Here is an 18,446-nt window from a genome sequence, read left to right on the forward strand (position 1 = left end):
TCAGTCTATATTTCTCTCCTCTGTGTCTCTCTCACACACATCCGCACACACATGCATGCATATATTTATAAGTAAAAATAGGAATAAAATTTTAAAAAAGAAATAGAACACATGGAACATACACACAGCATTCAGCCTTTAAAAGGAGGAAGGCCAGGAGATGGCTTAGTGATAAAATCCTTGCCACACAGATATGAGGGCCTGAGTCCAGATATCCAGCACCCATGTACACAAACCAGGTATGGTTGTGCACACCTGTAACTCTAGCACTGAGGTCAGGGGTGGAGACAAACATATCCCCCAAGTTTGCTGACAAGCCAGTCTAGACCATCAGTAAGCCCCAATTCCAGCCAGAGACCCTGTCTCAAAAGATAAGGTGGTGAACAATAAAGAAAGGCATCCAACACTGACCTCTGGCCTACACACACACACACACACACACACACACACACACACACACACACTCACACACACAAATACAAATAGTAAAAAATGGAAGAAAAAGGAAATCCTGTCACTGCCAACAACATGAGTGACCTTGAAGAAAAGGAGACTAAATAAAATAAGCCAGGCAAAGAGAAACGGGGTCCCCCATGACCACAATTTAGATTCTAGAAGTGCTGAATGAATAGAAGAGCTGAATTGTGGCTCATGGAGCTTGGGCTTGGGAGGCTGGGAAAGGGCAGCTATTGATCCAAGGGTACAAAATGTCAATCAGAGCACAGGAACACACCGATGGTAGCATGGTGCTGACAGCTGGCAATGGCCTAATGGTGGTGGCAGTGGGTGTTTAGTTTGGTTCTTTGGTTGGTTGGTTTGGGGGGGGGTTGTTGTTGTTAATTAGTTAGTTAGTTAGTTTGTTTGTTTATTTGTTTGGTTTGGTTTGGTTTTTCTTTTTTTTTTAAGATTTATTTATTTATTATATGTAAGTACACTGTAGCTGTCTTCAGACACACCAGAAGAGGGAGTCAGATCTCATTACAGATGGTTGTGAGCCACCATGTGGTTGCTGGGATTTGAACTCTGGACCTTGGGAAGAGCAGTCGGGTGCTCTTACCCACTGAGCCATCTCACCAGCCCTGGTTTGGTTTTTCAAGACAAAGTTTCCTCTGTGTAGCCCTGACTGTCCTGGAACTTACTCTGTAGACCAGGCTGGCCTTGAACTCAGAGAACCACCTGCCTCTGCCTCCCTGAATGCTGAGATTAAAGGCATGCGCCACCACCACCCCACCTAATGTGTTTTTTGAATTTGCAGAGTAGACTTTAAATGTTATGAAATAAAAAAGTACATGAGGTGCTATATGCGTTAATTAACTTAATAACGTCATTCCATATTTGCACGCATTAAATACCACATTCTACTACATAAATGTATGCAATAATTTGGTCGCTCAAAGCAAAGTCTTAGCCAGTTGATGTGGTGGTGGTGCACAACTTTAATCCCAGCATTCTGGAGGCAGAGGCAGGTCAAGCCCTGTGACTTCAAGGCCAACCTGGTCTACATAGTGAGTTCCAGACAGCTAGAGTGACATAGTGAGACTCTGTCTCAGAAAACCAAAATACACAAAGCCTTGGCTCGGGGATGGTGTACATCTTTTATCCCAGGACTCTGGGAGACTAGGGCAGGAGGATCATGTGTTCAAAACCAGCATGGGCTACATAGTGAGACTCTTTCGAAATGCCAAGTAAAATAGCAACGAGTTAAAGGTACAGATTAGAAATAAACAGGAAGGAAAGGACTTTGCAAGCACAGGCTGACTCCAGTCTCCCACAGGAGAAGCTGCCTCTATCAGCTCTGCCATTCATTTCAGTCATCTGAGACTGAAGTCCTCATCTCTAAAATGGACACAATGATGGTTCCTCTCGCACAGTAGTGGAGCAGTAAAGGTCAGTTACATTCACCATACCTGCAGCAGATTCTAGCGTCTGAATAAACATAGAGGAGAAATGTGTATCCCACCCTTGCTCTGCAGAAAAGGGTCCCGAAAGGCTAAGTCCTGCCCAAGGTCACAAGAGAACAGTACAGGCTGGTTTAGAATGATCTTTTTTTAACCTCCATGGCTAAGACTTTCTGACACATATCTGCTCCATCCAGCCCATGTTCCAGCACTGTCTCCTTGGACCTGCCTGCCGTCAGCCCCTCTTCCTGCTGTCCTGCTAATCTCCCGCCAGTGGGGCAGTGGCATGCATTCTCTTACCGGTGATTTCATCTCATGATGGGCAGCTCCAGGCTCAGCGGATCCACTGCTACTGGTGCGGCGAGAGCCAGAGCCCAGTGCTTCCCCCACACCTGTGCTGGAGCTCTTGGGCAGTGACATCGGTGTAGCAGCTGTGTGGATGATGAGAGGCGGCAAAAGGCTCTTTCGTAGTTCTGCGTGTTCTCCCAAGGCCACCACTGCAAGAGGAGAGGGGATTCTGAGTCCATCCCGGCTGGTCCAAAGGCCAGAGGCTGCACCCTCAGGACCACTACTCACAGGCTAAGCGCTTCTTCCTGTCCCCATCACCATCCACACTGGGCGAAAAGAAATCAGGCTCTGACTCAGACTTGGTGGCATCTCCCTAGGGTCAGGGAACAGTGGGCCATTAGGACCCTGGCCAGGTAGGTGTCGTCAGCATGGGCCGAGGCTCCCTCTCTTCACACGAACACACCACACACAGACCACAAAAACCAGCAACCACGATATGAGGCATGCATGGGGACAGGCCAGACCACCCAGGCTGGGGGCCTGGGGCTTCCCATGGCTGACGCCTCTACTTCCCACCAGCCAAACCTTAGGAAAGGCCATGGAGAATCCAAGCCCACCACGGCACAAGCAGCCTGGCTGGACTGGCAGCAAGACTAGTTCAGGGGAGAAGGGGTGGCTGAAAGGGGTGAGACCAGGGTGAGGTGGCCACTACAGCCCCAATTCTAAAACCCTACTCAAGGTCCTTTCCCTTCTCCTCAGGTTGTCCCTCCCTGAACTTCAAACCTATGGATCTGTGAAGGAAACAAGAAGACCCAAGCCAGAGCGACTTCGCACAAAGATGCCACTTTGGTCCCTTGACCTCTGACCTCTGACCTCCACCTTCCCCAAGCCGCAGCTCCGTCCTGGCCCCATTTCTATTTCTCTCTCTTGTCTCTGGGATAGGTTTTTTTTTTTTTTTTTTTTTACTTCCTTCTTAGCAGGTCAGTAGGTTTCCCAGTAATTATACACTTCTCCTTAAGAAGTTATTAAAAAAATACTTGATTGCTACTTTTGATAAGGGCATAAATATTGGATAATTGGCATCTCAGGGGATCACTTTCATTAACTCAGTTTACATCCCCTAACGAGGTCTTTAATTATCAAGTAGGATCTCCAGGGGACTGCTAGGGATGCATAGCACTATGGGGTCCCATGGGAAGCCTGGCTTTGCCCCAAATTCTAGTGTCAGTGCAGGAAAAAAACAGAAAACAGGTTTGGCATGAGGGGCCAAAAGGAGGGACATCCTCTGAGATGGCTGGTGGGGTTTAAATCGAGGACTGGTGGTCAGACACTTAGAGGTGCACTTAAAAATCTTGGTTACATCATAACAAGGAATATACACCCTCCTTACATCCTCCAAGGACTTGTACTGAGGTGAGGTGTCTGTGGGGTCTCCAGTGGGGGCTCAGGGCAATGAGCGAAGGGCAAAAGAGCAAGAGAGTAAGTGAGGGAGCATGTTCTATGACCACAGGTCTTCACTCCACTGAGGCCGAATGTTTCAGACTCCAACGGGACCCAGATGCAGGCAGGCAGGCACACATGCGGTGCCCACAGACATGTGCACATAGAGGATTCTAAGTCCCTTCCTTCTCTGGCCCATCCACAGGCCCGGCAGAGATGGGAATGTGCCCTCTGCGGGTTGATGTGGGCAGAGGCAAAGAGCCTCCTCCCTTCTGTGTCCTCAAGTGCGGGGAAGGGACTTAAAATCAAAGCAAACCCCACGACACCAATAACCACCACGGCGGACCACAGGTTGCACAACACCTGAGCATGAACACAGGAACACAGAGACACAGGGGCAGCGTGGAGGGGGCACTGGGCACAGGGGCATGCCGACTCGTGATCGCATACCTACCCCCTGGGAGTTGACAGGCAGCTGAATACAGCTTAACTGTCCACTCGTATCTTCCCGTTTGCCGATTTCCTACAGGGAGAGGGGGAGGCAGGGGAAGGCTGCTCTTCACAGGCTCTCACGCCTTCAAAGATCAGCAATGTCCCAAGAAGACCAAGAAAAGGAAATGAGAGACACGGGGTGGGGAGAGTGGGACAGGACAGCCTTCCAGAATTCAGCCTTGGGCCCCCAGGCCCGAATGAATCTGAAGGGTGAAAGCAAAGGCCACAAAGATGAGAGCAGGTCAGGGAGGATCGAGTCTTCCGGTAGTCCTTGTAAGAGTGGTCACTGTGCTTCTCTGTGGGACTAGGAATCACAACCATGGCCTTGACTGTGCCCGGCAAGTGTCCTACCATTGAATTCCATCCACAGCCCTTGCCTTTTTGAGACAGGGTCTCACTCCATGGCTCAGACTGGAATGGAACGCATGATCCTCTTGCCTCTGCCCTCTAAGCACTGGGGTTATAGGTGTGTGCCACCATACCCAGCCTTAAACTGCTTATGGCCAGAGCTCACTTCCTTGCAGAGTGGAAGATGGCATCGTTACAGGCATCTTCCAGGGCAGGCACCTGAGGTCAGAGAAGTTAATGCCACTGCCCCACACAGTGCAGAGTCAGTGACAGTGGGCTGTGCCCTACTTCTCCAGCTGAGAACATAACCTCCCTTCTCTCTCTGCTTTGAGGCATTTGTGTGGGAATGGACAGCAAGGGTAAGGGATGGTAGAGAGGATAGCAAGGAGAAGTGGATAAAGGTGGGCACAGGGCCTTGATGAGGAATGAAGTCACGCCTCGTCATCAATTCTAATCCTCTCAGCCCAAGTCCTTTCGAGTCAGAGTGGATGCATAGGCCCAGAGTTGGATGCGATGTGACAAGCAACAGTGGGAGCACGGCCATGATGTTGTTTAGTATCAATTAATGGCTACACACAGGGCCTGCTGCTTCCTCATCTAATTAAGTGCACGGATGACAAATATACAGGAATTCAAGGCACTACCCCCTGGGAATCAGGAAATCAACAACCAAGCAGGTTCTGCCCCGAAACCACCCCCTATCCACTCTGGGTAGGAGGTTGAGGCCAGCAGGAGATCTATCCCTTGAGTTCTCCTGCTAGACTCCCTCAAAACAGGACAGCTACTTCTTCCACTGAGGTGGGTCATTCATAGATACAAAACAGTATTTCAGGCCATCACAGCCCCCAAACCGGACCATGGGGTTTACTGAAACCCCACAGTGGTAAGGGCAGGTGGCTAATGATACCCCACATGGGACAGTGGAGTTGGTCCAACCCCTCAGGACCACAGCTTCACCCCACCCATGGAGGAGGTCTAACCTCAAAATCCTTTTTCTATCGCACACCATACCTAAAGCAATCCAGCCCTTGAAGGGCACCAGGCCCTAGGTGACACTCTCCAGCAAGGACACTTACACTATAAAGGGTTAGGAAGGGATCTCCTGTGAGGCCCTTGTCAATCCTTCCCATGCTGGGAAAGCTCTCAGGCCCCCAGCAGGGCCAGGGTGACCAGGCCAGACATAAGGGCCTGGCAGCTCTGTTCCCACACTCAGACATTGCTGCTGCCTAGCAACCAGGCCAGCTCAGCGGCACTCAATTTAACAAGGCGTCTGTGAAATCCGGTTAGTGGGGAAGGGGCCCCCTACACTGGACACCCCTAGGTCCACCATGGTGGATAGAGAAGAGATTATAGGCTCAGGAGCTTTCTGCTTCCCTCGGGAACTTATTTATTATTTATTTTTGCCTGAGAGTAAACTCGGCCGTCACCAATTGCCTTTGGGAGAGCCTGAAGAGACCCCATCCCCACTCAACCCTCACTTCAGCAGGCAGCTAGCAACTAAGTGCCAATCATGAGTCTCTTGGGAAAATCCTCTGGTACCTCTCAACTCTTCGGGTCCAAGGAAAACCTCAAAAAGGTGTCCTATTGTAAGGTGAGTGCAGACACCCCTCTGCCATTGAGAGAGTCCCACCCATCCCTAAAGCCTCCCCCAGGCATGCACTTCAGGCTGCCATGGCTGCCACCCAGCAGGGAGGAAATGTGATAATGGATAACTACTATACAATTAAAATGGAAGCTGAGAGAGGCCAGTGCAGGGTATATTCTTCTGTAGCCACCAGTGCCCAACAACCCCCCCTCCCCCCTCAGCCCAACCCGGCCCAGGGGGAACAGCCCTCCCTTGCAAGGCTGGGAAAGAGTCGGAAAATAGATTTTTGTTTTTCCACCGTGTGCTGGGTATTTATAGACAAGGCCGCAGCGGGAGTTTCCATCCGGGTCACCCAGCGAGAACTGGACCAAGAGCTTCTCTGGGCCCAACCTGGTGCATTTCTAGGTTGGGTCAACCTGCCCTGTTTGAGGTGCCGGGATGACGGGAGCTTGGGTGGGAAGGCAGGCAGAGCTGAAGGAGAAGGAGGTAGAATTTGGGGACAGAAAGTGTGCCCTGGCACAGCCGGGGCAGGATCAATGTAAATCAATATTAATTGATGACGCTGCCTGTGACGGAGGTGATGGAGTCTGGGCTGGAAATAGGACTCTCATCTCTGCCATGCTTGCAGCTAATTGGGCTCATTTCTCACCCTGGGCAGCTCAGTCCTGCCTGGGGCCCTGGTGGCATCTTCATCGGCTCAGCCTGCTCTCTGATGACTTGCGCACAAACCTCCCACACCCCTCAGCCCAGATGGGTCCTCCCCAGATGTCCCATAAAAACCCATGCTCTAGGGTCCAGCTACATAGGTCCTCAAATTTGACTTGCCTTTCTGGGAAAGGACCCAGCTGACTGGAAGAGAATCTTATAAGTTGCCAACTTATAACCCACACAGCTTTCTCACCCCTGATGGCGGGTTTTATAAGACAGTGCACCTCCCACCCCAAGCCCACCCTGGCTTCATCCAATGGTTACTGCCTACAAGGTCTTTCAGGCCTCATAATCAGCAGCGGAGGGAAGAAGAAGCAGGCATCCCTCAGTAGGGTGAGATAGACAGGGCAGGGGGTTACCTCTGCCTGGAAACCCTCCACGAGAATGGCGACAAGCAGGTTAAAGAGCACGTAGTTGCCAAAAGTCATGAGGGCAATGAAGTAAAGAGCAGCCCAAGATGATGTGGAGGCCATGCCATTGTAGAGGACTTTATTCCAGTCTTCCTGAGTCAGAATCTGCGGGCAGGGGACAGGAGTCAGGACTCGACTGGACACCCAACTTCCCCGACTCACCCCTGCCCTGTGACCCTCAAACCTGAAAGACAGTGACAATGGCCCAGAGCAGGGAGTCAAAATTCTTCCGGTCTGGCAACGTGTCCCCATCCCGTTCAGATGCGAACTTGCAACCGAAGAGGTGCATGCCCAGGATGCTGGAGACACAGGGAGTCGCAGACAGGGTCAGGGTGGGTCCTGGGATCCTGCCCCTAGCCCCACCCCACCCCTGCCAGCCGTGTGCTCGCTCACCTGAAGATGAAGATGAAGAGCATGAGCAGCATGCAGAAGGTGGCCACATTGTCCATGGTCTTCATGAGCACCACGAGCTGCCGCTGCAGTGCCGGCAGGAAGCGAACTAGCTTCAGCACCCGCATCAGGCGGAAGGTCCGCAGCACCGACAGGCCACCTCCCTGCTGGCCCACAATCTCCCACACGCTGTGGGAGGCAGGCAGCCTGAGTCCCTGCACCCCGTTACCCCTGACTTCCCTTTCTGAGGACCCATTGGTGACATCTGAGACTCAGCTGCCCTGCCCTGCCCAGCCCAGATCGGAGAAGAGTCGTGCACAGCCCTTCTGGCTTCAAAGGAGCTGAAAATCCCGGTGACAGACAGCTCCAGCTCTCTTGACCCTCCACTCCCCGCCAGAGATCATCACATCCTGGCAGCAGGCACCCTCTCCCTAAATCCTGCCATAGCTAGAGCATCAAGTTATAGAATATTTGCTTTGTTCTCTTCTAATGAAATCTAAAGCCAATTCCAGAAACCAATAAAGGAGTTCTGGCCCTGGGCCGGGGTGGGGTGGGGTGGGAGGGATGGAATTCTTTCCAGGTCGTGGAAACCCTAAAGTAAGTTGCTGGGCGTCTGAGTCGGTTTCCAATCACTTTGCAAGAGGGGAAGCAGTCTGTATCTCTTCCTCCGACTCCACTTGAGAGCCAGCTCTCCAACCCTCATCCACCCCAGGCCTGGGTAGGGTCGAGAATGAGAGGAAGATGCAGGGAAAGCAGGCGGAAAAGGGGCACAGGCTCTAGGAGAGCAAGGTGAGGCCCAGAGAGAAGGTCAAAGCCATCCCTGCCGGCCCTCTTTCAGACAGAAGCAGAGAGGGGCAGTCATACCTGATGACCACAATGACGCCATCAAAGATGTTGTAGGGATTCTTAATGTAGCCGAAGGGACCATAGACGAGCAGCTTCAGCAGCATCTCCAAGGCAAAGAGACTGGTGAAGACGATGTTGCTGATTTCCAGGGCGTTGGTGAGCTCCTCAGGCTAAAGGGTAACCAGGTATGTAGCAGCAGACTCACCCCCAAGCCCCACATCCCAGACATCCTGAACATGGGGCCCCAGGGAGAGGAGGTGCAGAAATGGCAACCTCAGGGAGTATCTAGGAAAAAGGGCATTCAAATACAGCCATCCTGGGAAAGGGACACACGGACCCCAAGGCTGGATCTCAGATCCTGAGACGACAGATTTCTTTAGGGGTGGCAGTGTAAATTCTTCTGTCTCTCCTGGGAGGTCTAAGACTTTCCAGTCCCTGTACTGAGGCCCAGGCCACCAAGCTAATCCTAAATGACATCAGAGGGCTATAGCCAAGGCTTAACACGCACACCCAGCCCTGTAGCTCCACATAGCCATACAGATCGCTCCACAGCTACTCCGTGCGCCTGACAGCCTGCTTCAAACGTCAGAGGCTATGCGTGTTTCCTCATAGACACACTGCAAGTGTGCGCGCTCCTGGGCACCTATGTGTTAATAAGCAGGAGGGAGGGCCCCAGAATGAGGATGCATCTGCAGCTTGTGCCTGATGGTATCTGAACTAATCCTCAGCCCATCCTGTCACTCTGCCATTCCGTGACCTTCAGTAAGATTCCCAACTTCTCTGGCCAACTGTAAAACACCGGAGGTAATTCCTTTTATGTTCCTACCCAAGGTCTGGGATGGGAGCAGGGGTGCATCCTAGCGAGGCCCTCGGAAGAACAGATGACAAAAGCCATCTCATCTGTCTGTTCCAGCTCACTAGTCTCCTTCCCTCCAGTACAAAGTGCCTGCTGTATGCCTAGCAATGTACCTGGCATTGAAAGAGCTGCAGAAACACGCCTCCCAAGAGCCCTGTGTCTAGCTAGAAACAAGTTGTATACTTACTAAACAGCTGAATAACCACAAGGGACCTTAGAACCTGCCTTGGTGCCAAAATAAATGATCCAGACAGAAAATGTGGAAGTTCAGGACAAGAAGATGGGGGCGGGGTGTGATGCCGAGAAAGGCTGTAGAGAGAGAGAGAGCATTTGTAATGAACTCTGAAGGGTGAGTGGGTCTCCCAGAAGAGCCCTGGGGAGGGAGGGTTGGTTAAGAAAGAGGAGCTATGACTCTGTCTGGGGGAGAAGGGAGAGGCGTGTCCTGGCTGAGGGCTGGAGTGCAGGTAGGGATGTGATTACCTCAATGGAGTCACTGCCCACCTGACAGGTGAACTACAACCTGGAAGTCCAAGGTGCATAATAGCTGCCCAAGAAGCTGAGTTAAAAGAAACAGCCAAATGAGGCTCTTGTTCCATCAGACAGACACCTCCTCCTGTTTACCCAGATGACTCGTCTGGCTGTCCAAGCGTGGAGCCAGGTCCTGGGAGCAACCAAATGTATCCTAATGTCCCCGATCTGTGTGACCAGGCGGGGGTGGGGTGGGAAAGGGGGAGGTTAGAGAGCTGGAAGGAAAGGGCCTCTCCCTAGTGGGCTGGGACACTGGGGTTGGGGTGGGGGGAGCACAGTAGATACACTCTCAGCTCGCAATGGGATTCTTCCTAAAGGCAGGTCTGGCTAAGCAGCTATTGGGGGAACTCTTTCAGTCCTCCACTGCTCTGGCAGATCTTAAGCAAGTATTTGATTCACAAGCTCCGAATGGAGGCACAAGAGGATGCTACTACCAGATCTAGTTAATAGGGCCACGCTGAGACAGGACCTTTAGCCCCTCCAGTATTGGCACAGTGCAGAAGGCAGGGAAAAGGCCTTTGTAAGTGCAGATAAAGCCCAGGGCTCAGACCTCCTCTGACCCTACTCTGCACTCCAAAATCCAGTTACCAAGGAGCCATTGTCAGTGAGCTTGCCCCACTTACGCAACTCCCTTACCCAGCCTTCCACCCTGGGCTCTGAACACACTGCTACTGTGCCTCATAGGTCGCTGGCTCTTGGTAGGCTTCTCCTGACATTCACCTAAAAACCTTCCTCTGCCTATGCTACAGAAAAAGCTAAGAGATAGCAGGAATGTGCTCTAAGGCAGAGGGCAGGAAGAACCAGAGAAGGAGCCCAACTTCACATCACTGCAACCCCAATAACCCTTAGCAATGAGGATTGAGATCAAAGCCACTGAGACAGTAAGGGACCCGTGAAACCAGACATCTGATGGACAGAGCATGTGACACACCTCCTAGAGACTTGTGGACTTGTGTGTAACCATAAGCCCACATGAGGTGCACTTACAACGGGTGGATTTTATATCACAGCCAGTATACAAATTGGGTATCTCCAATCGAAAATCCAAAATCTGCAACTTCCTGAGTAGCAACATGATGCTCAGAGTGGACATTCCTGCCTGACCCATGTGATAGGTCATAATTAAAACAAGTGTCCTAGCTAGGCACGGTGGTATACACCTTCAACCCCAGCAGAGGCAGAGGCAGGTAGAGTCGAGGCCAGCCTAATCTACATAGTCTGTTTCAGGCTAGCCAGGGCAAAACCCCTGTTACAAAAACAAAACCACAAAATGAGACAAAACCGAAGCACATGTTACATAATTTGTGAACCAGGCAGTGTGGGTAAAGGAGAACACATGAACCATCAATGAACCCTGCCTAACGTATCTTATCATGTCCATAGAAATACTCCCAAATCTAAGACATTTCTGGTCTCAAACATTTTAACTGAATATAAGACAATTCAATCTGTATTTCAAACAATAAAGATAATTCAGTTTGTAGTACTAAGAATCTAAATGCACAAGCCTCTTGCAAGCCGCTGAAAGCATAGTACCTTTCAAGAGCTTTTTTGAGAGTTAACAAAAACAAACAAACAACAGGGGAAGGTCTCCCTATGTATTCCAGGTTAGCCTTGAACTGACAAACCTGGCCCACCATGCCCTACTAGCACCACATCACTGATATGGATTTGCATCAACAGTGGTCCCTAACGGAACAGCTACTGCGTGTACAAAAGTTTCATTCAGCCGGAAGTAATCCTCGGAGTTCTAATCAATCCGCATAGGCAGTAGCCTCGGGGCACATACAAACGCAGCTTATCAGTACATAGCAAAGGGCTCAGGGAGAAGGCCTGTGCAGGGGACTCCTGGAGGGCTGTACCATTGATCTTCACCAGAGGGAGAGGCAGAAAAGGCTGAAGATCCCAGCCCACTCTACCCAGCAGCTTTGGAGAAGCTAGGGTGCCTGGTACAGGGAGACTGTGCACTAAGCACTTGTCTCAGCCTTGCCACTCTCCTGCACACACATAAGGGATAGGCCTCTGCTTCTTCCAGAACCCAATATTCCATCCCCTGGCGATCTATGGAAGAAGAGGAAGAAGGAGGAGGAGGAGGAGAAGGAGGAGGAAGAGGAGGAGGAGAGGAGAAGGAGGAGGAGGGAGGGGAGGAGGAGGAAGAGAGAAGGGGGAGGAAAAGGAGGAAATACAGAATTAGAAGAGGAGGAGGAAGAGGAGGAGGGGAGGAGGAAGAGGAAGAAGAAGAGGAGGAGGAGGAGGAGGAGGAGGAGGAAGAAGAAGAAGAAGAAGAAGAAGAAGAAGAAGAAGAAGAAGAAGAAGAAGAAGAAGACAACGACAAAGAAGAAGACGAAGATGAAGCAACAACTTCTTTTTCTTTTTTTTCTCCACAAAGCCAGATCTGTCCAAGTTACTAAATCAGAGGCTGGGAATGTTTTGCCAACATAGGACAACACAGGTCACTTTCTTAGTAACAAGGTTGCCCCAGGGACTGCAGCCGCAATTCTGGCCACGCAAACGGGCAGAGGTGGAGACATGTTCTGCTATAACCCAGCACTGCGCCAGTGGACTACAGACTTCCCAGAGCTCATTTCTTCTCTACTCGGCTGGGCGCGGTGGCACACACCTTTAATCCCAGCACTCGGGAGGCAGAGGCAGGCAGATTTCTGAGTTCGAGGTCAGCTTGGTCTACAAAGTGAGTTCCAGGACTGCCAGGGCTACACAGAGAAACCCTGTCCCAAAAAACAAAAACAAAAACAAAACAACAAAAACAAACAAACAAAAAAACCCCTCTCTACTCAACCTTTGTTCAACCAAACAAGGGGTGGAGGGACAGGAGGTAGCCTGGAGAAACTGAGGCTTGGAGACATGTGGGAACTTGATGGAGGGTACATGGCTTCTTTGGAGAAGGCTTTGAGCACACTTCTCATGATACCACTCCTGCTACACTCTGAGAGAGGCCCACACAGAACACACACAGCCCCTGTGGCAGGGTTCCACATGACACATAGCCCCTGCTCAAATCCCTGGCTTCAAATCCCTTCAAATCTTCAAATCTCTGGCTAGGTACTCACTGCCATTCCTATGCCATTCCATGTCGGGACCCAGTAGATATGTGTGAGGGCCTCTGCCCCTGAGACCCAGGCCTCTGCTCTGTGCTGATGCTAGCTGTAGTCCTTTCTTCCTCATCTCCCAGCCTGCCCTCCTCTTGACCATTACTTTGTAGCAACTATAACCCTAGGTCAGCTGCTTGCTACTATAACATCTCCCTTGACTGTGCTTTAAGTGCCCTCTGCACTCTTGATACAAAAATGGGACTCAACCCGAAGACAGTAGACTGAGTCTGTCTGCCGGCTCTGTGTCTGTCTATCTATGTGACCTTGGGCACATCCCTCAGCAGCCTGGACCTCCTGGGACCTCTTGTGTCAGACAGAAAGCTACCCCCTTGTGATGAGACGACTCTACAGAACCAGTGAGTTCAAGCCCGTGAAGACTTGAAGCTCAGGACCAGGCTCAGGTGGCCCTGTGGGTGCGGACAGCTCTCAAAAATGTGACAGGGCAGACCATCTGCAAGCTACATCTCAGCAGGAGAAAAAGCTAGCATCAACATGAAGCTTCAAGCCAGCTTTAGTCAATGGGCCAGCGCAGGCAGGGGCACTGGGGAAGAGTAGCCATGGAAAACACCCCCATCTGCATGCAGCAGTAGTACAAGAGGCAGAGGAAGGAGTGTGTGTGTCTGCGTGTGTGTGTGTGTGTGTGTGTGTGTGTGTGTGTTTGGGTGGGTGNGGGGATCATACTCGAGACCCCAAACCTAGTGAGTGAGATGAAGGATGAGGTTGTGAGACCCCCCCCCCCCCCGAGAGTGGCCTCCAGCCACAACCAAAGCTGGACCAGCCTTGGCCCACAACACTGCCATTGATGCTTCTGAAGGGAGGGAGGAGATGTGCAGGGCTGTGTATTAAGGAGATTAATCTGGCTGCAGGGGTGGCGGCATGCAGATGGCTTGGAGGGGAGATGAAGACCAATTAAGAGATACTGCAGCTGTCCCGGCAGGAGGCCCGGGAGCCGGTTCTGACAGACAGTGATGCGCTTTTCCAAGGGAAAGGTGGAGAAGCCAGAGCTAGAGCTAAGAGGAGGCTGGGTCGAGCCACTCCAGGCTTCCTATGTCTCATGCCCATCTCCTCAGCCCCTGGCAGCTCTACCAATGCTAAAAGATTCCGCTCACCAATCTGGACTCCTCAGCTAACCTCAGCCCTGTGTTGGCTGTTCCCAACTTCCAGGAGCTGGGGTCTAGGCAGGCTGCAGGGATGGATGAGGGTGTCTGAGTTAGGAGAGTATTCTGGAGGGTGTGAGAAGCCAGGGAGACAGGAGAGTGGCAAGGAATTCTTGAGCAATCTCACAGGCCAGCTGCATACAGATTATGGCTTTGCCCCTCCCTTCTCAGCCTCTCTGGCGGCACCTCTCTGCACCCCTCACCCCCAGAGCCCTCACTGTACTTCCTCTGTGCCCCTTAACTATCGATGGAGACAGCAGTCAGCCTTATCCTCTCCCCTGGCTCTCCAGCTACTACAAGTTTCCCAAGTGAATACAAGCCAGGTAGGCTTAGCCTTGCCAGTGTTGGCTCAGCTTCAAGACAGACAGCCCCAGCCCCTGCCACTTAAAATGCTGGAGCCTGGAGCCTGGCACGATGGCCCATGCCTGTAATCTCAGTACTTAGGAAGTAGCTGGAGAAAGAGCTCAAGGTCACTGTGGCGACAGCTACATTTTCAGTTCTAGGCCAGTCCAGGCTACAAGGTAACCCATCTTTTACCAAAAGAAAGAAAGAAAAAAAAAAAAGGGGGGAGGGGAGGATGGGAGGGCTGAGAATAGAGAGTGCTTGCCCAGCAGTGTGGAGCCTGGGTTTGATTCCCAGCATGTGACATTGGAGACAGACACTTGTAACCCCAGTCCTCAAGAGGCTGAGGCAGGAGTACTGCCACAAATGTGAGGCCAGCCTGAGTTAGACAGTGAGTCTAGGCCAGCCTGGGCTACATAGTGAGAGACTCTCAACAAGAAGGGAAAAGGGATGGGAAGGAAGGAAGCAGGGGATGAGGGAGGGAGGGGGACTCTGTTCTGCTCCTCATCCTCCTGGCCAACCTCTGACTGCTGAAGGCTACACTCACACTATGGACTTCAGACGACTCCTGCTGAGGAGGTCCCTGGTTTGGGTGAGTCCCTGTGTTCCGGGCTCTCTGCTGTCTCCTGAACCACGGAGTGGAGTTGTCAGTCATGAACAAGGCTGTGCTGACCAAATAGTCCATGCCTGCTGGGCAGCCCCAGGGTTGTTCTATGCCTGATCCAAAGTTTCCTGTTCCCATGCGGAGCTTCCTTTCTGTCCCAAACTTGGTCACCCTTCAGTTCCTTCCTACCCTCAGCCTGCATCTTCGTCTCCCTTCCTCCCTCACCTGTACTAGGATCCCCTGTATCAGTGGACCCCATCATTTCCCATAAGTCTCTCTCCTGCTCTGCCCACATACAGGAATGTGCTCTCTGCACATTTACCTACAAGCCCTGGCCCCACCTCTCAAGGATCTTTCTAGTCCTTCTGGTAGTAATTGCCTTGGCTGCATCTAGCCAGGACTGGCCCCTCTTGCCCTGCACCTTCCTTGGCCTTAGGCAGCCATCTCCTGTCTCTCTAGGGGGCCCTCTAGATCAGTCACCTTCCCCTCAGCCAGAGTTCATTCTAGGCCCATGCCCTCCCCTTCCCGTGCGCCTTCCACCATCACCTCACTCCCCACCCTCCAGCTGTCACTGGAGTGTAGAGGACACTAACCAAGTGCCCTCCAACTCCCTGGCTCCTTCTTCAGACAGACAGCGCCTTCCTGATATCCCTCTCCGCGTGGCCCGCAGCCATCTCAAACTCAACACATCCAAAACAAACCCTTCACCTTCTCTTCGAATGTGCTCCTTCCCCCTCCCCCACTCCACCCGGACTGGAGATTCTGTCTTGGAAACCTCAGAGTTATCTGGGAGGCGTGCTTGCCTACCATCCATCCCGACAGTCAGGTGCCAGGGCTGAAGACCTGGCCAGTAGGATTGCAGACCTGCCCACCTTTGTTCTCTTTCACCCAGGCCCTTGGCATGAGGCTCTCCTGGCCTGTCATCTGAGTGATAGAGAGAGCTCCCTCCCCCCCACTTCCCCCAACAGGCCTGCACCTACTGGCAGCTCAGGCTCCCTTAGAGTCCTTGTCACATCCCTGTCACTCTCACCTTGATCACCTTGTACCTATATGCCACTCAGTACATTTCCAAGCTAGGCCGGCTGGATGGCCCCCCTCATCCTGCCCCTTTCTGATACCACCTCCCTCACCTGTTGTGGAGGTGTGAGTTCCTCTCCTTGTTCCCTGGAGTTCAGCTCCTGGTATTAGGCATGAACTGACATTGAAACAGAACAAGGGCACACTCTGCCTGGGTGTTCTGGCTCTGTCCCACCCTCTGACATTTTAGAATTCTCCCAGTGGGTTGTGCCCAAGATGTGCACTCATGAGGAACTGGGGAGTCCTAGAGCCAGGGGATCCCTGAGAGGACACAAGCACCCCTCAACCTTCTAGCTCCAGAATGGTCCTTTCTTACTTCCCTCATCCAAGACCCCTTGAAAATATGGGAGCAGGTCAGCCATCAAAAAATTTTCACCTAACATCTTGCTAGGCTGACAGTCCTAGCTCACTATCTGGAGAGCAAAGGCCAGGCCCAAGTAGAAGCCACCCATGAAGCTTTGCCCTCAAACACCACATTTGGAATAACTATGTGGCATGTCTGTGTCTGCGGAGAGAGTGCTCCCCAGCTTTCAACATAGCTGAAAAGGAGTGTGTGACACCCTTCAAGAGTACAGGAATGTCACATGTGGGCCCCACCCTCATCTCACCATCCCTTCCCTTACTGGGAGCCAACCTCCATCACTTATAAATAGAAACCTTCTCAGGACATACATCTTCAGTGACAAGATGGGTCCAGACACTGGTGACAAGCCAGATTGTTTCTATCCTGTCCTCTCTTGGCCTAAAAGGCCAACTACCCCAGACTTCTATTCTTCTTCAACTTCTCCAGCTCTATATGCTGCCATCTTGCTCTTTAAACAAAACATTTGCACCTGCCCTTACTGGGACTCATAACCAAGATGGAACAATTAGTCTGTGACTCCAAGACCACAACTCATAGAGAAGCCCCAAGTGGGACAACAGGGCACGGGGCCACTTCTTTTTAGAAAGATAAGAGTGGCCCCAGGTACATCTTGTCAAGGCCCTGCTCCTCCCCTCCCCCCCCCCAAAAGCCTGGGGTCATCTCTGCTCTGTCCTCTCCTGTTAGCTCCCTATTACGGAGTCTGAAGATTCAGCCACCTGTGGGCTCTCCCCAGTCCCTTTCTCTCCAGGAATAAAAACAAAGCATGCAGCAACCCCTCCTGTCTTTTTCACTTTACTCCATCATGACTTCAGGGAATCTTTTGATGAAACACAAACCTGCTTTTAAAAAAATATCTTTGCTAAGAACTTATCAGCATAAGCCAAACTCCTTCCCATGCCTCACAGGATCTGGCCTGAGTTTTTCCCAACCTAACATCTTGTCACTTGTTCATCCAGCCCATATCTAGTGACTCACTCATTCTGAATGCCTGCATTTAGTGTCCTTGATGCAGCTTTCGATGACCAGCTCAGAGTCTATCCCTTCCCTACTCCACGTGGCTATGGTGGGAGCATTTACCCACGGAAACAGGCCAATTAGGTTGAGCTTGTTTGTTTCTATAGAGCTAGAGTTTGAACCTAGGATCCAGGGCATGCTAAGCAAGCACTCAACTCTGGAGTTATATTCTCAGCTCTTCTTTACTCAAAAAAAAATTTTTTTTGAAGACTAGAGAGACATCTCAGCCGTTAAGAGCACTTACTGTTCTTGCAAAAGGACAGGTTTGGTTCCTAATCCCCACATGGCAGCTCAAAATCTTCTGTAACTCCAGTTTCAAGGGATCTTCTGACCTCCATGAGCTCTTCAACATACATACACAAATATCCACCCAATCACACACATATACATAAAATAAAATAGCTAAATGTTTAATGTTGTTGTTGTTACAGAATCTCAGTAAATATAGGCCAGGCTGGTTTTGAACCTTCAATCTTCCTGCTTCAGCTGGGATGGCCAGCACCATTAGGCCTCGCTTATTTTTTTTACTGAGGGCAACTTGTTAAACATTTATTAGCACCACTGTGCAACCCAACTCTGACACAAAGGATATGAATGTAGGATGGATGGGTGGATAGATGGATGAATAGATGAGAGGATGGATAGATGAATGGATAAATAGGTAGTGGGAGAATGGATGGATGGGGGTTTGGTGGGTGGATGGATGGAATAAAATGGAATGAATGGATGAGTGGGTGGATGGATGGATGGATTAGTAGGTGGGAGGATGGATGGATGGATGGATGGATGGATGGATGGATGGGCAGGTGGGAGGATGGATGGTTGGATGGATGGATGGATGGATGGATGGATGGATGGATGGATGGGCAGGTGGGAGGATGGATGGTTGGATGGATGGATAGATGGATGGATAGATGAGTGAGTTAGTGGATGGATGGATGGATGGATGGATGGATGGATGGATGGATGGGCAGGTGGGAGGATGGATG

The 18,446-nt window shown here is 51.2% G+C and overlaps 1 protein-coding gene across 1 annotated transcript in view; it reads right to left on the reverse strand.

The window, feature by feature from the left end:
• Cacna1g (calcium voltage-gated channel subunit alpha1 G) overlaps positions 1-18,446 on the reverse strand; it is a 66,085-nt gene that overhangs the window by 26,880 nt on the left and 20,759 nt on the right. The window contains exons 10-16 of the mRNA XM_021175946.2: positions 8,424-8,575; positions 7,563-7,748; positions 7,354-7,468; positions 7,119-7,274; positions 4,081-4,149; positions 2,475-2,559; positions 2,199-2,395 (exon numbers count right to left, since the gene is read on the reverse strand). Of these exons, the coding sequence (XP_021031605.1) occupies positions 2,199-2,395; positions 2,475-2,559; positions 4,081-4,149; positions 7,119-7,274; positions 7,354-7,468; positions 7,563-7,748; positions 8,424-8,575 (960 nt within the window). The remainder of the gene's footprint in view (positions 1-2,198; positions 2,396-2,474; positions 2,560-4,080; positions 4,150-7,118; positions 7,275-7,353; positions 7,469-7,562; positions 7,749-8,423; positions 8,576-18,446) is intronic.

The sequence above is a fragment of the Mus caroli genome, chromosome 11 (genome assembly GCF_900094665.2).
Source record: "Mus caroli chromosome 11, CAROLI_EIJ_v1.1, whole genome shotgun sequence".
In the NCBI taxonomy this organism is placed as follows: domain Eukaryota; kingdom Metazoa; phylum Chordata; class Mammalia; order Rodentia; family Muridae; genus Mus; species Mus caroli.